General features: G+C 40.8%; 2 protein-coding genes across 3 annotated transcripts in view; both read left to right on the forward strand.

Annotated features, from left to right (window-relative positions):
• si:dkey-9i23.16 (uncharacterized protein LOC571915 homolog) overlaps window positions 1–3,491 on the forward strand; it is a 6,529-nt gene extending 3,038 nt beyond the window's left edge. For both annotated transcript variants that reach the window (XM_035660204.1, XM_035660203.1), the window contains exons 4-6: window positions 1,715–1,771; window positions 2,071–2,232; window positions 2,727–3,491. In XM_035660204.1, the coding sequence (XP_035516097.1) occupies window positions 1,715–1,771; window positions 2,071–2,232; window positions 2,727–2,834 (327 nt within the window). In that variant the 3' untranslated portion in view covers window positions 2,835–3,491. The remainder of the gene's footprint in view (window positions 1–1,714; window positions 1,772–2,070; window positions 2,233–2,726) is intronic.
• A 1,690-nt stretch (window positions 3,492–5,181) lies between these two features.
• vps37c (VPS37C subunit of ESCRT-I) lies at window positions 5,182–16,461 on the forward strand. Its single transcript, XM_035661007.1, has 5 exons — window positions 5,182–5,839; window positions 6,266–6,375; window positions 12,296–12,467; window positions 14,138–14,220; window positions 15,145–16,461. The coding sequence occupies exons 2-5, from the start codon at window positions 6,283–6,285 to the stop codon at window positions 15,871–15,873; spliced, it is 1,077 nt and encodes a 358-aa protein (XP_035516900.1). The 5' UTR covers window positions 5,182–5,839; window positions 6,266–6,282; the 3' UTR covers window positions 15,874–16,461.
• Window positions 16,462–16,467: the final 6 nt, after the last annotated feature.

A 16,467-nucleotide genomic window follows, 5' to 3' on the forward strand; every position in this document is an offset into this window, starting at 1 on the left:
CCGGCCCCCCTGGTGAAGAAGCCGCCTTGCCAATTTAACCTTTTAGTCATAGGCCATGATCAGGGCAACAAGTAAGATACATGCATCTGTCAAAAAATACACCAACTACATACAAGCAAAATCTGGTGGGTCATTTAAACCGCCTATAGACCAGATACAGAGGGGGTCCAGCTGCTGGGCAGCATCCCTGTCGCTCAATCTTGATCGGCATGTTTTAGTCAAGGTCAGCGCCTCAGATGTGGCACAACCGACTAAAAAGGTTCTGTTGCTATAATTAAGGTCAATCAATTTCCAATTTATCTTGTATAGCGCCAATTCGGATATACAGAATATTCTCAGAACTTTCACAATAGGAGCCAGGGTCTAGGACGACTCCTGTAACATTTACAGAGACCCAACAGTACCAGCCATGAAGCAACAACTTGGCCTGACGGTGGGCAAGGACAACAAGCGGGGCGGGGCGGGCAGAAACCGTAGGACAGACCCTTCAGCTCTAGGGTGGGTGTCATCCTTGCTTGACCATTGGGGGGAGGAGAGGGGACGAGCAGAGAAGAGAGAGACAGAGGAGACAAACAGATGTACAGCAACAAGACAGCAGCAACAACTACATAACAAGTAATGATCGATGGGGACGATCATGAAGGAAAGCGGTGACGACGACGACAGCCAGCAACGCGACAACAGCAACCGCAGCAACAACAATACTCAACAACAACTAATAATAATAACAATAATATCAGTGATAGAGATAGAGCTCCCCTCACTGGTAAGCAACAATATTCAACCGTCAGCTCAGCCCCATATACAGAATTTTACTTCCTGGTTTCAAATTTATTGAATTACAGTGTGGGCCTATGATGTATCTGAAATGTGTTTAATAATGTCACTACTGTAATGTGAAAAGCAAATGTCTGGCTGCTTATAAGATAAATACTACCCTTTACTTAAAAAGTAAAAAAAGGTGAGGCTATACTAGGCATATAGCATTTTACTGCACTGTTAAAAAAAACCTAATGATTTCAGGGAAATTATTAATTAATTAATTATTAATCAATGAAAAATGTCTTCCTTTTGTTTGACAGTGTGAAAAATGGATCTTATGTGTGTACAAATGCACAGAAAAATAATTGATAAAGTACCCAAGCTGTGCGACCCTTGTGTAAAATAATGCACAATACGTGTCCAAAATGATATCGCAGATGCACCACATACTGTACTGTATGCACAATGGCTTTAAGTGACTGAAAATAAAGGACTTATAAACTGGTTGAATGACAACATTGTAGACTGTTGCTGAGTTATAAACAGTGCTTATATAGACCTGGTTTTGTACAGAATAAAACAAAATGATCTTTGGTATAATGTTTTTTTATTTTTGCTCAGTAATATAAAGTTAGTTCTTTATGGTTCTCTCCTGCAACTTGATTGGATCAGTTCAAACATAGTGGATCTTTGGCAATTGAGTATCAATTTGCTGAAAAGCACTAACGGGGAAATACATTGATTAATGGTTATGCAATAACATACTATTGAATCTTTGGATTTGGAGGAAGGCATCAAGTCTGAAGTCCAAGTGAAGTCATTGGTGGTCCTGGTCAAACTGCAAGTTTTTTTTTTATCAAGTCGAGTCTGAAGTCATGAAATTTGTGATTCGAGTCTGATAATGTCAAAAAGTGATCAAAATATTAACAGTATGTTTGTGTGTGTGTTGCAGATTATGGCAGGAGGATCATTCACCATGGCCAGTGAGAGGAACCCCAGCAAACTACTGGTGTGTACACATAACAAGCTAATCTGAAGGATAATGGGAGAGTTTGATCTAACAGCAAGTTAGGAAGGTTCTAGCAGTACTATAGGTTAATTACTGAAGTGTTCTCACTTCAGTAGGTAAAATTTCAGTGTTTGTATACTTAGTATCGATAATCTAAGAATACAAACTAAGATCAACATAAGTGCAGCTCAAGTCTTTTCAGGGCTGTTGTAGTATAAGAATAATAATGACAAACAATACAACAATAGAATCATTGTTTGTGCACAGTGATGGCTCTTGATTACTTCCTCCCTTCACAGCTTCAAGGTTGTGTGTGCAGTAATGTGGCTGGCCTACTGGGGGCAGCACTTGCCTTCTGCCTCTACAGCTACAACCTCAGCATTGTACCCAAAGATCTGTGTGAGCCTACTGACGGGGGCTACAGACCTTCATATTTGCGCTGTCCCGGGGATGTCCTGTCGGTCAGTGCGCTGCTCTCTCAAACTTCTCTTTTCTTCTCATAAGACAAACATAAAAAAAACTGTTATATTATCAAGAGATGGGCGAGAAGGAAGGATTGTGATGATGATGATGAGGAGAAATAAATCGCTGTACAGATGCAGGAGAAGGTAGCAGCAACATCATGTTTCCGACGTAAGAGATGCGGAGAAGTGGAAGATAGTCCTGTTTTATAAGAAGACCTAGTGTAGATTACATAATGTAGATCACTGGTTCCCAAAGGGGTGTAAGACAACTTAACAGTAGGCCTTTAACGCAACATTTTATTTATTTTATTTATGTCCTGCATCAGAAAAGTGATTAGGGTGATTAGATGTTCGCTACTGTTATTGTTATGCATTGAATATAACATGAAATATCCATAAATTACGTCACTAAAGGATGATAAAAGGGGAAAAGGTTGGGAATCACTGGTGTATTATTGCAGAAGATGATGTGTTTTCTGTTTCTCCTGCAGGCGTACTGCTGGAGTTTGACACTGCTGCTGCTGCTCTACGACACCGTGGCTGTGGTCTTGCACTGCCTCCTGTCTGTCTCTGCCCTCAAAGCACTCAAAACAGACTAATACACACACTCACACACGGGAAACACACTTGCCGTACATGTTGAATTATTTCTCATCAGCAGTAGGCTAGCATGTTTTTCCGTCACCGATGTGAAGTGTCAATCCTGCAGATTTGTGCTTCAGTGGATCTGGTGACACTGCAGAGAGTTTTCATAATAGATGAGCATGACCGAATGTGCTCTGTTCAAAACAAAATGTGTCCTGAGAGTGTAACAACAGAGTCAGGCAGAAATAAGTTCTAAGCACAGTCAGCATGGATGTGACAAAATGATATAAATCAAATAGTCAACAAATAAATGATGAAACATAATCGGAATAAACATGATAAATGGATTTAACCGCCAGCCATCAAGCTAACTTTGAAAATTGGACTATCATTTGACATGAAGTGGCCATGGCATAAGTGAGGTTATACACGAAAATGTTATTTTTGTACCATCACTAATATTAGAGCTAGACTGAGAGCTGGTATATCGGCTGATATAAGCATATTGCAGATACTGTACAGTAGGAGTGTATGTGGTAAATGTCAGTACAGAAATGCCAAAGTAGGCAATTTAGATACAAAGTTAGTCCACCAGAGAGCACTGACAAGTTGGTTTTTACACTGTAAAATGTCCATATCAGTATGTGTCTCAATAAAAAGCAAAACACAAATCTAAGGGATCCTTATTGAGATACTTTGTTCATGTAATGTGTTCATATTTTTAAAGGAATAGTAGTTTGACATAGGCTTGACGTCGCGTCTCCACTTCCTCCCACTGTACAAAAATGAATCCAAAATATCCTGGATACAGATGCTGCACTAGCTAGTTTAGTCTAGTTTTTCACGACTTTTGCAGCTACAGTAGTTTTTCCTACATGCCTTGGAAGGCTGAGCTGTTCAAATAATTGCCTACTGCAACTTCACCACTAGATGCCACTAAATCCTACACACTGGTTCTTTAAGATCAGTGATCGTTAAGATCTTGATCTGGAATTGTTTTGATCATAGGACCAAATTTAGAGATTGAATATGTCTAATCTATACTTGCATGTAAAACACCTGTCTCAAAGTGATTGGTTAACCTTTACAGAGCAGGAAATATGAGTTGGCTGTGACAAAAGTGTATCACTGGAATTGTTCAAACAGAATCATGCTCTTCATGAACAAAAAAAATCCAGTTTGGGGACAGAAATAGAAGTTACCTGATGTAACTGCAGTTTTATGAGAATGTGCAATCCCTATTGGAGACACATACTGTTGAACATACACACATATATATGTCTTAATAATTGTATAACAAATCAAATATCCTAAAGATATACATGATGTATCTGAATCTGAATTAGTCAACTTAATAATCATTTGCTTGTTGGTTTTTGTACCTCTGTATGTATGTTGGGGGAGGACAAAATAACAAACACCTTACACAAGCATTACTATATACGCCTCATAAAAACAACATTGACTGATTACATAATAGTGTACACAGGTGTTGTTAATGTGTCCATACTGCGTTATTCAATGGGGTGATAACTGTTGCAATGCAATAAACCCATTTCCTTGACTGACTCAAGGTCTAATACCAATACGGAGGTTTTCACATGCAAGTCTCATCAGCTGATACATTTGTGCCAGCATTTAATACTTCTGTCTGTCTTTCTACCACAATTTGAATTCTCAATATGTGCTAAAAACCTTTATAACTACATGTAGAGAGCATACAAGAAGTTCTCTTTTTCATAGATTATCTGTCTCATGTCAGGATATAGTGAAAGTTTCAGCAAATATGACATATTTAAAAAAAAAAAAAGAATTACCTACTGCAGCTTTATTTGTCAATCCCCAGATAATCAAATAATAATTTTGAATCATCTTTTAGGAAAAGCATTTTTATTCTCTGATTCCTGCTTCTCAAATGTGAATATTTTCGGGTTTCTTCAGTCCGCTATGAACGTAACCTTAGACAGACCTTAACTGTACCTGCTAGTATTATCATCATCATTCCTGCTGGGTGGATTCTTGCTAAAAGGCTAAATGTCTCATTAGAGTCCTTATTATAAATTTCCATGGACACACTGAGCTAATGGATAAACCTGTCTCCAGCCCAGTGTTTTCTTCCTCTCTAAGCCAGCTCTTTACACAGAAAATCCTTTCATTCCTCCAGTTGTGACTCAGCGGTCCTCGTTTCTAAAGAAAGCAGCGTTGAGTAGCTCACACAGATATTTTGCCACTGACAGAAGTGCTGGAAGCACACTGGCAGCAGTAGATGGAACATTACCGTCACATAGGGGTTCCCCTTATATCAGCTGAGCACAGGGCCCCACCATTACCCAGCGACATAGGGGACAGGAGCGGGGAAAAATTTAAATAATTACACCCAGATATGTCGGCAAACACTAAGTATTCAAAACGTATATACGTGTAAATCAAGAGTTCGTTACAGTTAACCAGTGCTGTTTCAGAAAATGTTTGTTTTGCCCGAGCACCCCCCGCAAACATTGGAACGTGGATGGTTCCTAAAATGGCGGCGGTTTCTATCAGTGTGGAGTGAAACTTTCCTATTTTTAGCGACAAATTTGTCATTTTCTAACACATTCTGACGACTTCAGCCGTCTGTTTATTAAAGTAAGCATTAACGGAACACAGAGCCGTCTGACACTCGACGTCGGGACCGAGTGGAGTCGTTCGAGGCTCTGTTTTTAATCGCCAAATCGCTGGGCTTCCCTCGAAGTTGACGGTGGCTGAGTGCCTGACATTGCGATCATACCGACTGTTGTTGTCATCGGATTGCTCAACGCGGAACCACCAGGTGAGATTGGACGTCGGCCGAGTAGCTAGCTAGCTCGCCGGCCAAAGAGCGTCAAAAACGAATCGGCGGCTTTTCGTTCGGCTGGATTCCGTCGGGGCTGAGGTCGGAGATCCTGAGGACGTGTCACGTCGCCTGTCAGTTGAAATTAATACGTGGTGTTGGATGTCACCACCAGTCAGTGTCAGGCTGAATTTGGTTTGCTAGCATCGTGTAAGTACCTGTTTATTTCCACCCTGTTTCTCGCTTCGCTGACTAGTGTTCGTCTGAACAGCTTGTTCTGTTTTGTGGCCTACAGTCACTTACCTCGAGAGTATGACTTTAACATGCTAGCTAGCTATTAGCCAGCAGTGTACAAACTAATGCAATGTAAATGTGTTAGTACCACTTCTATTGATAAAAGGGACAATATTTGTGACATATCACGGACATGTTGGTTATTTTATTAAGAGAGTGGCTGCAGGTGAGATTGTTTGTTTTGTCTTGACTTGTCAACAACAGCTTGATAAGTCAGTGACTAATAATTATCTACCCAAGGTTAGTAACATTAAAATACGTAATTTAGGCCTCTGGTTGTCCACTTTCTGTTTCCAAACATTGTTTCTAACTCTGATTTCCTGGTTGCTTTATGACGGACAGCCATCCTGGCAAATCAAATGGAGAAGCTCCAGGACTTGAGCCAATCAGAGCTACAGGAGCTCCTGGACAACCCGGAGAGGGTGGAGTCAATGGCTCTGGAGTCTGACGAGGTAAAAATATTTTTTTTAAAGGCAGCATTTTGTGGTCTGAGTCTGAGCTCTCAGATGAAGGGGTTTTGGGAAGTTAAAATTCTGATACCAACCACCCAAACTGGCATGCTAGTGAAATGTACGGTTAGTTTAAGCCTCAAACGTACTGGACAGTTTCCCTCTTCAGCAACAACTGAGGAAACCAGAAGCACTGTTGTCCAACTGTATAAAACTGTAATTATACTGGGTGCTTTCTGTTAATGTAAATGAGTGTGTAGCCCCTTCTCCTTGTGTTCCTTCCCCTGACTCTTTGCTCTCACACTTCTTGTTTAAAAACTCTCCACACACTGGAGATGTTTAGGTGTAGTGGGTGTTGTCACTCTGCTATTGGTAATCCCAACTAGCTCCGTCACTGTAACTACTTTTGTTGGGCAATATATATTGTCCTAAAAATAACTGCGATAGACGATAGATATTATTGTCATTTTAAGACCATTTTATGCTGCTGATATAATGATAAGCATAATAATAAATGGCACCCTTTCATTTGGCACAGTGGTAGGCTATGGGGTCATTTATTCCTTAACAGGCAATTATAATAAATGTCTGGAAATTAAGTTTGCAAAAATGATGGTGACATTCTTAAACGATACGTAGTTGATTTGCATCAAAGCGTGCGATTGGAAAACGGTGCGTCAACCTCTGACAGGACAAATTTGCATGCAAGTAAGCAACTGAATAGGAACCAGCTGTAATCGAATGGAAGTGTGGACATGCACTAACAAGAGTTACTGATCTCTCACACGAGATAACTTGGTTTAGTTCCATTACACAAACCGCTATAAATACCACAGCATACAAACACAGTTCCTACCATCACCCTTTGATCTGTATATTTATTTTGATGAATAAGTTAATCATTTAGTCTATATAAAGACCAGAATTATGATAAAAGACTAGAGCTGCAACATTAATTGATTAATTAGTGATTAATTGGATTACTGACAGCATTAGTTGAGTTAATTAGTTAATTAATCACCTACTATTTTGATAATAGTCATTTTTTAAAGAAAAAAATGTCCAGATTCTCTGATTTTAGCTTCTCCAATGTGAATATTTTTTTAGTTTCTTTAGACCTACAAGGGGACAAGGGGGAGCCCGAATCTTTCCAGTCATTCCAAAATCCCAATTCTGTCTCCATGGCTGCAGGCTCAGCTTGCCTGTTGGATCCCCCACAAAAAGTTAAACCTGGTGTTGGGAATAGTATAGATTCCAAAATAAAGAATATGGGGATGAGGTGCTTATCTGTAATGCAATAGATATGTTTCTTAACAAAATGTAAGGTAAAGTGATTCCAGTATGTTTTAGTGCCATTATAAAGTATGAAGTATATTTTTCATCATTATCATGATAATATCATGTAATGCAGTTATTTTGGCCAAGATAATCATGACATGACATTTTCACATTGTCCCATGCCTACTTCTGAGAACGTCCCCATGGGCTTTTTCTGACATTTTATGGAACAAACAACTAATTTATTAATTAAGAAAACCCCTAAAAAGAAACCCCACCAGAACCTAGCATTTAGACTAGGGCTACAACAGCTATTAGCTATTTTTTTTAACATTCCATTCACCTGTCGATTATTCTTTAGATAAGTCAGCTAAGCTGCTAACAAAATACTTTTTTGAAAATGGATTAAACTGATAACAAATGTCCATCAGTTTGGTTCAGATCTTACCTGTCCCATAAGTCAAGGAGCAAATCTTTTTTGCAGAAAGTCAGCATGAAAAATAAACGAAACATTAACAGACACAGAGACAATAAAACAGTTGAAAACATTAAAACTGCAGAAACAACGGCATCAGTAAGAGTGCATGCTAAGCTGTGTGGGCAGCAAGAGACAGCTGATGGTGTATACACGTTACACTTCTTGCCCTTTAATACTGGTGATTGTAAAGTTACCAAAGCCAGAGGAGACTTATTTTGTGAGCTAACACTCACATTGGCAAGCAGCAAATACTACTGATGTTGTTTTTAAAGTAAATAATTAATAGCTGATCAATCATTGATTCATTTCCATCCGGTCAACTGGCTATTAGTTTCCCACAACAAGTGATGTGAGGGACTGCAGATTGGGACTGATAGCCACAGTTGCGGAAACAGAGCCAGCCCAGTCACTCATTAACAGCTGCTTAATGTATTTTCTGGACATTATAATAAGTCAGTGGGCGGCAGTTAGGCTGTGTGAACTGGCTACAGACACACACAGCAATATGAAGCTTGTTGCACATCGAATAGCTTCAGAAGCCCCTCCCCTCACGCCTGTCCAGCGTCAGATTAAGGGAGCCTGTGTCCAACTGTTTCTGTAACTTTCTGAAACTGACATCACATCCACTTCACTTCAGTGATTGGTCTGCTGTACGGAGGAGTGAGATGAGAAAGGAGCTGGGGCTTGAACTTCTCTCTCAGTTCTCTTTTTTCATTCTTCATATAGCTATTTCTGTCACTTCTCATTTGAACACCTGTGAGTATTATCCAGGAGAGATGTGTGTCGCTATTTCCATATTCAAATGATGGGATAGACGCAAATATCTTTAAGCACTGGTACTACTACTTGATTTGAACTTTGTTACTTATGGGTACTGTAGCCAAATTAATGTTAGAGCGGGAGGAAAGCTGAGACCACAGCAGAACGATCAGCTGTGGTGTGTAGTGAACTGAGGCCAGACAATAGTGACGCTGTTTTATAAGAGTTATTTTATGTTCAGGCCTTCAGCCTCTACGTTTACACCATAAGAGCTATAAGACATACATTAGCCTGTTCCCGCATCTTGTTCCTGCCGGGCACTTAATTGCCAACACAAAATCTTTTGTTGCAGAGCAAAGCTGCAACCACAGAGTAACATAACTTTATCCATGTAAACTAGTGTCCATTTCCTGTCTTATAGACGCCACATCCTGTATTTTACCTGAAGTGCGTCAGAATAAAAGACATGAAAAGAAAAGGCACTACCATAACAAAGGGAGAAAAGGGAGTGCAACAGTAAGATGAGTGGTGAGAATAGCCAGGCATGCCAGGAAATTGAGCTAACGTGGTGTGTCTCATGAATGCTGTCCACCTACCTGTAATAATGCTGTGATGCTTCATCATGAACCTGGCAAAACGGGTTTACTAGGCCTACTGGTAAATTATATGACAGTATTGTCAAGAAAAACTCTTGGAAATGATTTCTTAAAAAGACTGGGAACCCTGTTTTTGCTGTATCGAACTAAGGTTTCCTCTGTGTAGATGGAGAACTAACAGTATTCTGTCAAGTTAATGCAAAACGTGTCATTTATTTAACTAAACTAACCATCTAGCCGACAGTTTGCAAGGCTGGAGTAGAAATGCATGCACAAATAAAAGCCCACATTTCTGTTCAGAAGGAGAAACCTGCCTACTTTTAAACAGTATAAAAGACTTCAAGAAGGTGGCCAGACGAATGAAAGAGGGAGGCTGTTTTCCCCACCAGTGAAAAACTTTTAAAAGATACTCTTTTGAATCCAAGAGGCTAAATGGCTGCAGCTCCAGATGCTGTACCTGCAGTTTGAAAAAGGGAAAGGGAAGGAAAAAGATAAAAGTACAGTATGTCAATAACAGTTAATCGGAGTATGCACAGCGTACAAGAACAAGACAAGTTTCAGTTGCCAGGCAAACAGCTTAGTAGGAATATTGTCTTTTTCGGAATAAGGGGAAAAATATTTTGAATATGTGAATATAGTCAATGAAAAAGAGGGTTTAAAGTCCCTCAGAGCCTGTGAGAGAACACTGCTCACCCTTCATGTTTTAACTGTCCCACTCACCACTGCAGTGACAGCGCTCCCTCTGTGCACCAGGTGCCAAATGTTACTGAGCATTGTCACTCTTTCCGTAACAATGTTATGTAACGTCTGAAAGGACTGCACAGATTCTTACCCCTATGACTGGCTAATGCTCTACATGGAAATGGGGCTGGAAGCACATCTTTTACATCTTACATATTTTCTAACATCTATCTCTAATAGCAGTCCACCAGTGCTTAAGAAGTGCTTCACCCTGCCCTCTACCCACTAGGATTGGGTTTCGCTTGAAATTTGTTGATACTGGTATCGACATGATACCCAGGTGTTGCTACCAATACTAAAACGATTTACCAAAACTAGTTTTAAGTCTCCGGGCTGGCAGCAGCCTTGGCCAGAGGCATTATGTTAATGAGTTGTCCAACCATCCCATTTTCATTAACGTCACATCTCAGGAACGCTTGGAGGGAATTTGACTTTATTTTTTTCTGTTGTCTGTTTCAGAAAGTTATTAAAATGTCTAGACACTACGTTAACCAGCTGTTAATAAGTGATTCTGTCCTGGCTCTGATTCCGCAGTTGCGGGCTATCAATCCCAATCTGCAGTCCCTCTCCTCTCTTGTTGTGGTTATTTTTAATTTGCCTGGCACGCATCCACTTGGACTCAAGGATGAACTGATTAGATTAAACTTTTGGCTATCTGACTATAGTGAGAGACCACAAACTCTCACAAAAGGATACCCATATTTCACCCAAAGCTGACATTGATCTTCTTTTTCCATCCTAAAATTGACTTCAAGATCATCTTGACCAAGGTTCTACCCGGTACTCGCTTCAAAACTCCTACATCCCCTTATTGTACTGTACCTAGACATGTTCTTTCCTGGGCCTGATTCACATTTGCTACATGCTACCTACACAAATCTGTTGATCGGTTTGCGTGTCCTGCCATCTAGCAGTACCGTTACTGAGGTGGCGTGTTGTAGTCACTCTGTGACAGCAGCATGGGTAGTTGGGTTGATGACATTAAGCAGTGGCTCCCAGTTACTGATGAAGGCCCTTTTATATGGATGGTGATCTAGCATTATTCAAACTAGATAGATAGATAGATAGATACTTTATTTATCCTGAGGGAAATTCAAATTGACATATTGACAGCTAGATTTCAAGTGATGTACTGTGTAGCTAGCTAGCTTATTCAATCAAGTTGCATTTAATTATCACACTAGTTATTTTAGTCAAAACGTAGTAAATATAAATGATTTGTTATTTTGGTAAGGTATTCAAGATTAATTAATTAATCGCCTAGCATGCGAGCAATTGTATGGTCTCAGACAGGAAGTAAAGGCTTGTGTGTTTCACATTCAGTTTTTGTCTCACGTTTGCCTCTACTGTTGGAGCAGCTGATACCTGCATAGCTTCTTCCCCATTTCCCACACATCGTTCATCCTAAATAAAATTGTCTCAAACTGGCAAAACACTGATTTATATCAGGAACTATCTGAAGGAATAAGCAGACAGGATGCTGGACATGTCCTAGAAAACCTGGAATATTAGAGACTAGTACTTCAGTCATGGAATGGCCATCCTGGAAGTACACCATGTTGTCCTGGGAATTTTATTTCAGCTAAAGGTGTAAGAAAATATTGTAAAATATATTACTGTTTTGTGATGTTATGTCGATTTTCACAGTGTATCGTTATTTGTGTTTAAATCCCCAACTGCTCGATAGTAGTGTTGTAAACTTAAACTGAGGGCAGTGATGTTGTATTTTACAGGGACTGTGATCAATACAAATACAGATCCCACTGTTGTGGTTGCATAAACATATTAACTTTTTCTTTACTTTTAATTTTATGCATATGGTGGTGTGTTTATACTGTGACATTTTTTTAAAATTGCAATATATTGCCTAGCTTACATTATGCCACAATATATTGAAACAGATTTACAGCTACCTTTACAGTGTGAGTTTATTTTTTTCTGAGCTGCAAGCTGAATTCTTAGAGAAGCCCAGAGGAAATGCTACAGACAGTCATACCTTCATGTGTACAGCCTAATAACGATCACATTTACATTTATTTATATATATATACATTCACTTTTCCCCCTTCAGATCCAGAACATTCAGCTGGAGAGAGAGATGGCGCTGGCATCAAATCGCAGCCTGGCTGAGCAAAACCTGGACATGAAGCCCCGTCTGGAGTTGCAGAAGGAGGTGCTGGTGGAGAGATATTCTCAGCTAGAGGCCGTCAGAGAAACCTACAGACAACACTGTTCCCTAAGAGGTAGGAGGGAGGAACAAAGGGTAAATGAATAAGAGTGAGGGATGGAGACTTCTGAGACTTTCAAACAGTGACTCATGAGATGTTATGGTGTCTGACTGTCAAGCAGCTTGGAGCAGACCTTGAAAATGTCACAACAAATAAAAAGTTTGTCCTGCAAACCACCAGAAAGATTAGAAAGTCTTCTTCAAGTATGAAGATTGATCAGTGTTAAGACCATTAATATTATTACTCAGTGAAATGTTGGGGGGGGTATTCCCAGCTAACAAGTTAGCAACACGAGCAGCTACACAGTCGTCTAATGTCATCTCATAGGAACATTAGTTTTCCATCTTCATGTTGGCTGGAGGACAGACATGAGCAATCCTGCAGGAAGCTAATCATACACGTGAATCAGTACAGAGACAAGAGCACCAGCAGGTTTGCACTAACTGAACTCTGAACTTCATTGTTTAAATTATAAAACAGCTATTTAATATTAAGGAAAGCATTATATGCCATCTACGGAGGGCCAAAACTGCCAAAATAAAAAAATGACTCATTAAAAAAATTAATATGCCAAAAAATATATTAAAAATAAATGTAGCCATTAATTAATTTGTAAAATGTGACATAGATTTTTTAAATTTACTTTTGTATTGATCACCCAGTTATTATTATTATTATTATTATATAGGCATATTATTTATTCATTTGTTTCTGTATTATTTTTCCTTTGCATTCTCCCTATATTTTATTTCCCCAAACCTATGTGTGTTGTGGGGTCAACCTTTCACCTATTGACTGGTAGAATGCATAGGCTATTTGATAAGTGATTCATATTTTGAGTGATTTATGAGAGGATTTGCTTCTTTTTTTTGCCAAATGGATTCTTTTGGGGTTTTTCAGACTGTTACTAAAACATAGTAAGCTGTTCGAAGACATGACTTTGAGCTCTGATTGTTATTTTTCGTCACATAATAGAGGCGATGCCAAAATCAGTAGGTGAACTAAATATGACATCAGTGACGGGTGTGGTTATGAGCGCGCTCTGTTGTAGCTATAACCACACCCAACAGTGATGTCACAGTACACCGACCACAATGCACAAATATGCTTGTTTTTCCATCCTGCCCAAAGACAAGTGTGACTACTGAAACACAGTAACAACAGTCAACTCGCCAAAACTACTGAAATAGTTGGATAAAAAGTCTTTCACCATCCGTGACTGTGGAAGTCTCCATCATCATGTCTCAGTGTATGACATGTTGTTGATGTAGACTGACAGTGCTTTGTCTTTTTCTTTGTCTCTAGTCACACTCACTCACCAATATAACTAGGGCTGCAACTAACGATGGGTTTTATTATCCATTAACCTAACGATCATTTTTGATGCTCACAACCCAAAGAGATTCAGTTTACTGTCAAAGAGGACTTAAGAAAGCAGAAAATATTCAGATTTGAGAAGCTCACATCAGAACATTTGGAGATTTTATTCTTAAAAAAAGGACTCAATGATTATCAAAATGAATTACAATTTAATAGTTGAACACTAATCGACTCTAATTCTTTTGGTGTCCAGATAAACAGAACCCTTTTTCCTGTGCTGCGCTGGGATGTATTTTTATTTTGATGTCTAACACACTCTCTCTGTCTTTCTCCCCGACGCTTGCTCGCCTCTACCTCCTCCTCAGACGGGATGGTTGGTCAGGTGTCCCCAGAGGCGTTGTTCTCCAGACTACAGACAGAGAGCATCAAAACAGAGGAAGAGTCAGAGGTCAGAACACACACACGCACACACAATGTATTAGGCTTAAATGAACTTAAACAGCTCTGTAGTGTATAAATAAAAAGAGGCACATTTTTATCAGTATATTTCCATCTTCACGAGTAGGCCATAAATATTATAAACATGCAGCTTTAAGGAGGTCAAAGGTGAAAGCAACAAATGACCACATTATAGTCCATACTCTGTAAGAATGCAGACACAAAAGACAGGTGCAAACACCTGACATACACACTTCAACTGCTCAAACAGACACTCCCTGCCATGCCAGTTGTCGGCCGCTCGTTATGAGAACGGTGTGATCATGATGCAGCCTCTCACATTAGCAGCAGTTTCACTATATTCTTTAAGGATCCTGAGGCAGCTAATTCCCTCCGTATCTGCAGACACTTCCTCCATAAACTGTTCTGCTCTCTGGCACTTCTGTCAGACATTTACTGGTGCCTTCCTGTGGCTCTGTGTAGAAAAACAGCTGAGACTGTTATAAAACTGTTTAATCGCAGCTGTCTATAATGCACTAAAGCCTGTCTGAAAGCTCTCTGTAATGCACTGAAATAATATAGTGTACTATTCCTGCCTTATCATATTTCCTCTTCAGTTACACAGATAATCTGAATGCATACAATGTCTAATGTTTTGCAGATTCACCTCCAAGGTCATATAATGGTTATCATTGTATGTCAGAGGTCCCCAACCTCTGTTGGCTGAGGAGCTATTTAAACCAAAGACATTTATTTGCTATTGGATACTTTTGAAATGACAGATTTTGATCATGTTCATACTCCACTCTGACTGGACAGTCTGACGTAGATGCCGTATTATGTATAAGCAAGTTATTTTAAAAAGCTGCTTTACAGGGATGTTAGTACTTAGTCGTTAGCATCACTGTCAGTGTTTGTGTTTGTCTGACTGCAGGCTCTAGCCGATGAGTTCCTGGATGGCTCTCTGCCGTTGGACTCTTTCCTCGACCACTTCCTCTCCCTGCGCTCCCTCGCTCACAAAAGACGGGTGCGGATAGAGAAGCTCCAGGAGATCCTGCGACAGAGGAGTGAGGGCAATCCCACCGCCATGACATCATCGGCAGGCATCTGCCAGGACCCTGCCGCCATACCCTCACCGTGGAATCAGCCGACGACAACGGCAACGACGACGAATCAGCAGCAGCCGAACTCCAAACCTCAGTCCTCCAGCTACCAAAACGCCTCGCAGACAGCCTCCTCATCTGCAGGGGGCTCCTCCGGCCTCCCCTACAGCCCGTACCCCATCGCCCCCCCCAAATCAGCCCCCGCAGCGGCAGCAGCTGCTGCCCCGGCCAACCCCACGTCACAGTTCCCTCCCTACCCAGTTTCCAGCTCACCTTTCACCCCAGGAGGGAGCTACTCCGGCCCCAGGCCTGCTTTCGGGCCTCCGGCTTCAGCTGCCTGCCCTTACCCGACCCAGCCCTCCTTCCCTGCTCCGCATCCGGGCTCAGCGTTCGGCCAGTACACCCCCAGCCACCCCCAGAGTGGCCCCGCGCCATACCCGGCCTCCTACAGCTACGGCGGCTACAGCTACCCAGCCGGGCCCGCCTACTCCAATTCTCAGTCGCCAACGGGGAGACCGATCTACAGACCAGGATATGGAGTTCCACAGCCGTACTCCTGAAAGCACTACTGCTCCTCTGTCTCAATTCTTCCCTTCTTTATGTCTCACCCTTTTCTTCTCCCTCCCTCCCTGAAATCCTCACCCCTAATTCCCTCTCCTCGTCTTTTTACCTTTTCTACAATCCCTCTTCCTCTCTCCCACACTCCCAGATTCAAGATGTCTCTTGCTTTACTTCTCTTTGTTGCACTATTTCTATCTTTCTCTAATTATCAATCTGTTGATCTCTCTGTCTTTCTCTCTTTCCTTTCCCCCTTTCTCTGTCACCCTCCAACCCACTGACTCCCCCACACTAGTCTCAGGTTGTTGCGTTGTGTTTAAGTGTTCAAACACTTGTATCTTCATACACTCACTGTCCTCCCTCCTCCCCTTCCATTTCAAATGTGTGTGTTGCTATTTGGCAATCAGAAAGTCCTTATAAACACACAAGTGCACTCCCCCTTATGACGAATACATGAAAAAAAATCTGTTTTTGTAACACTACGTCTGTGTCCAGTAGCTGTCTGATTCACATTATTATTCATGAGCACAGTCTGCGTAATGGAAGGTTTATGTCCTGGTCTGGTCTCAGTAACTGCTTAATTCCACCGGGCCCGG

This window comes from Morone saxatilis, unplaced genomic scaffold (genome assembly GCF_004916995.1).
Source record: "Morone saxatilis isolate NCDOM2014 unplaced genomic scaffold, NCSU_SB_2.0 Contig17, whole genome shotgun sequence".
NCBI classification, from domain to species: Eukaryota; Metazoa; Chordata; class Actinopteri; family Moronidae; genus Morone; species Morone saxatilis.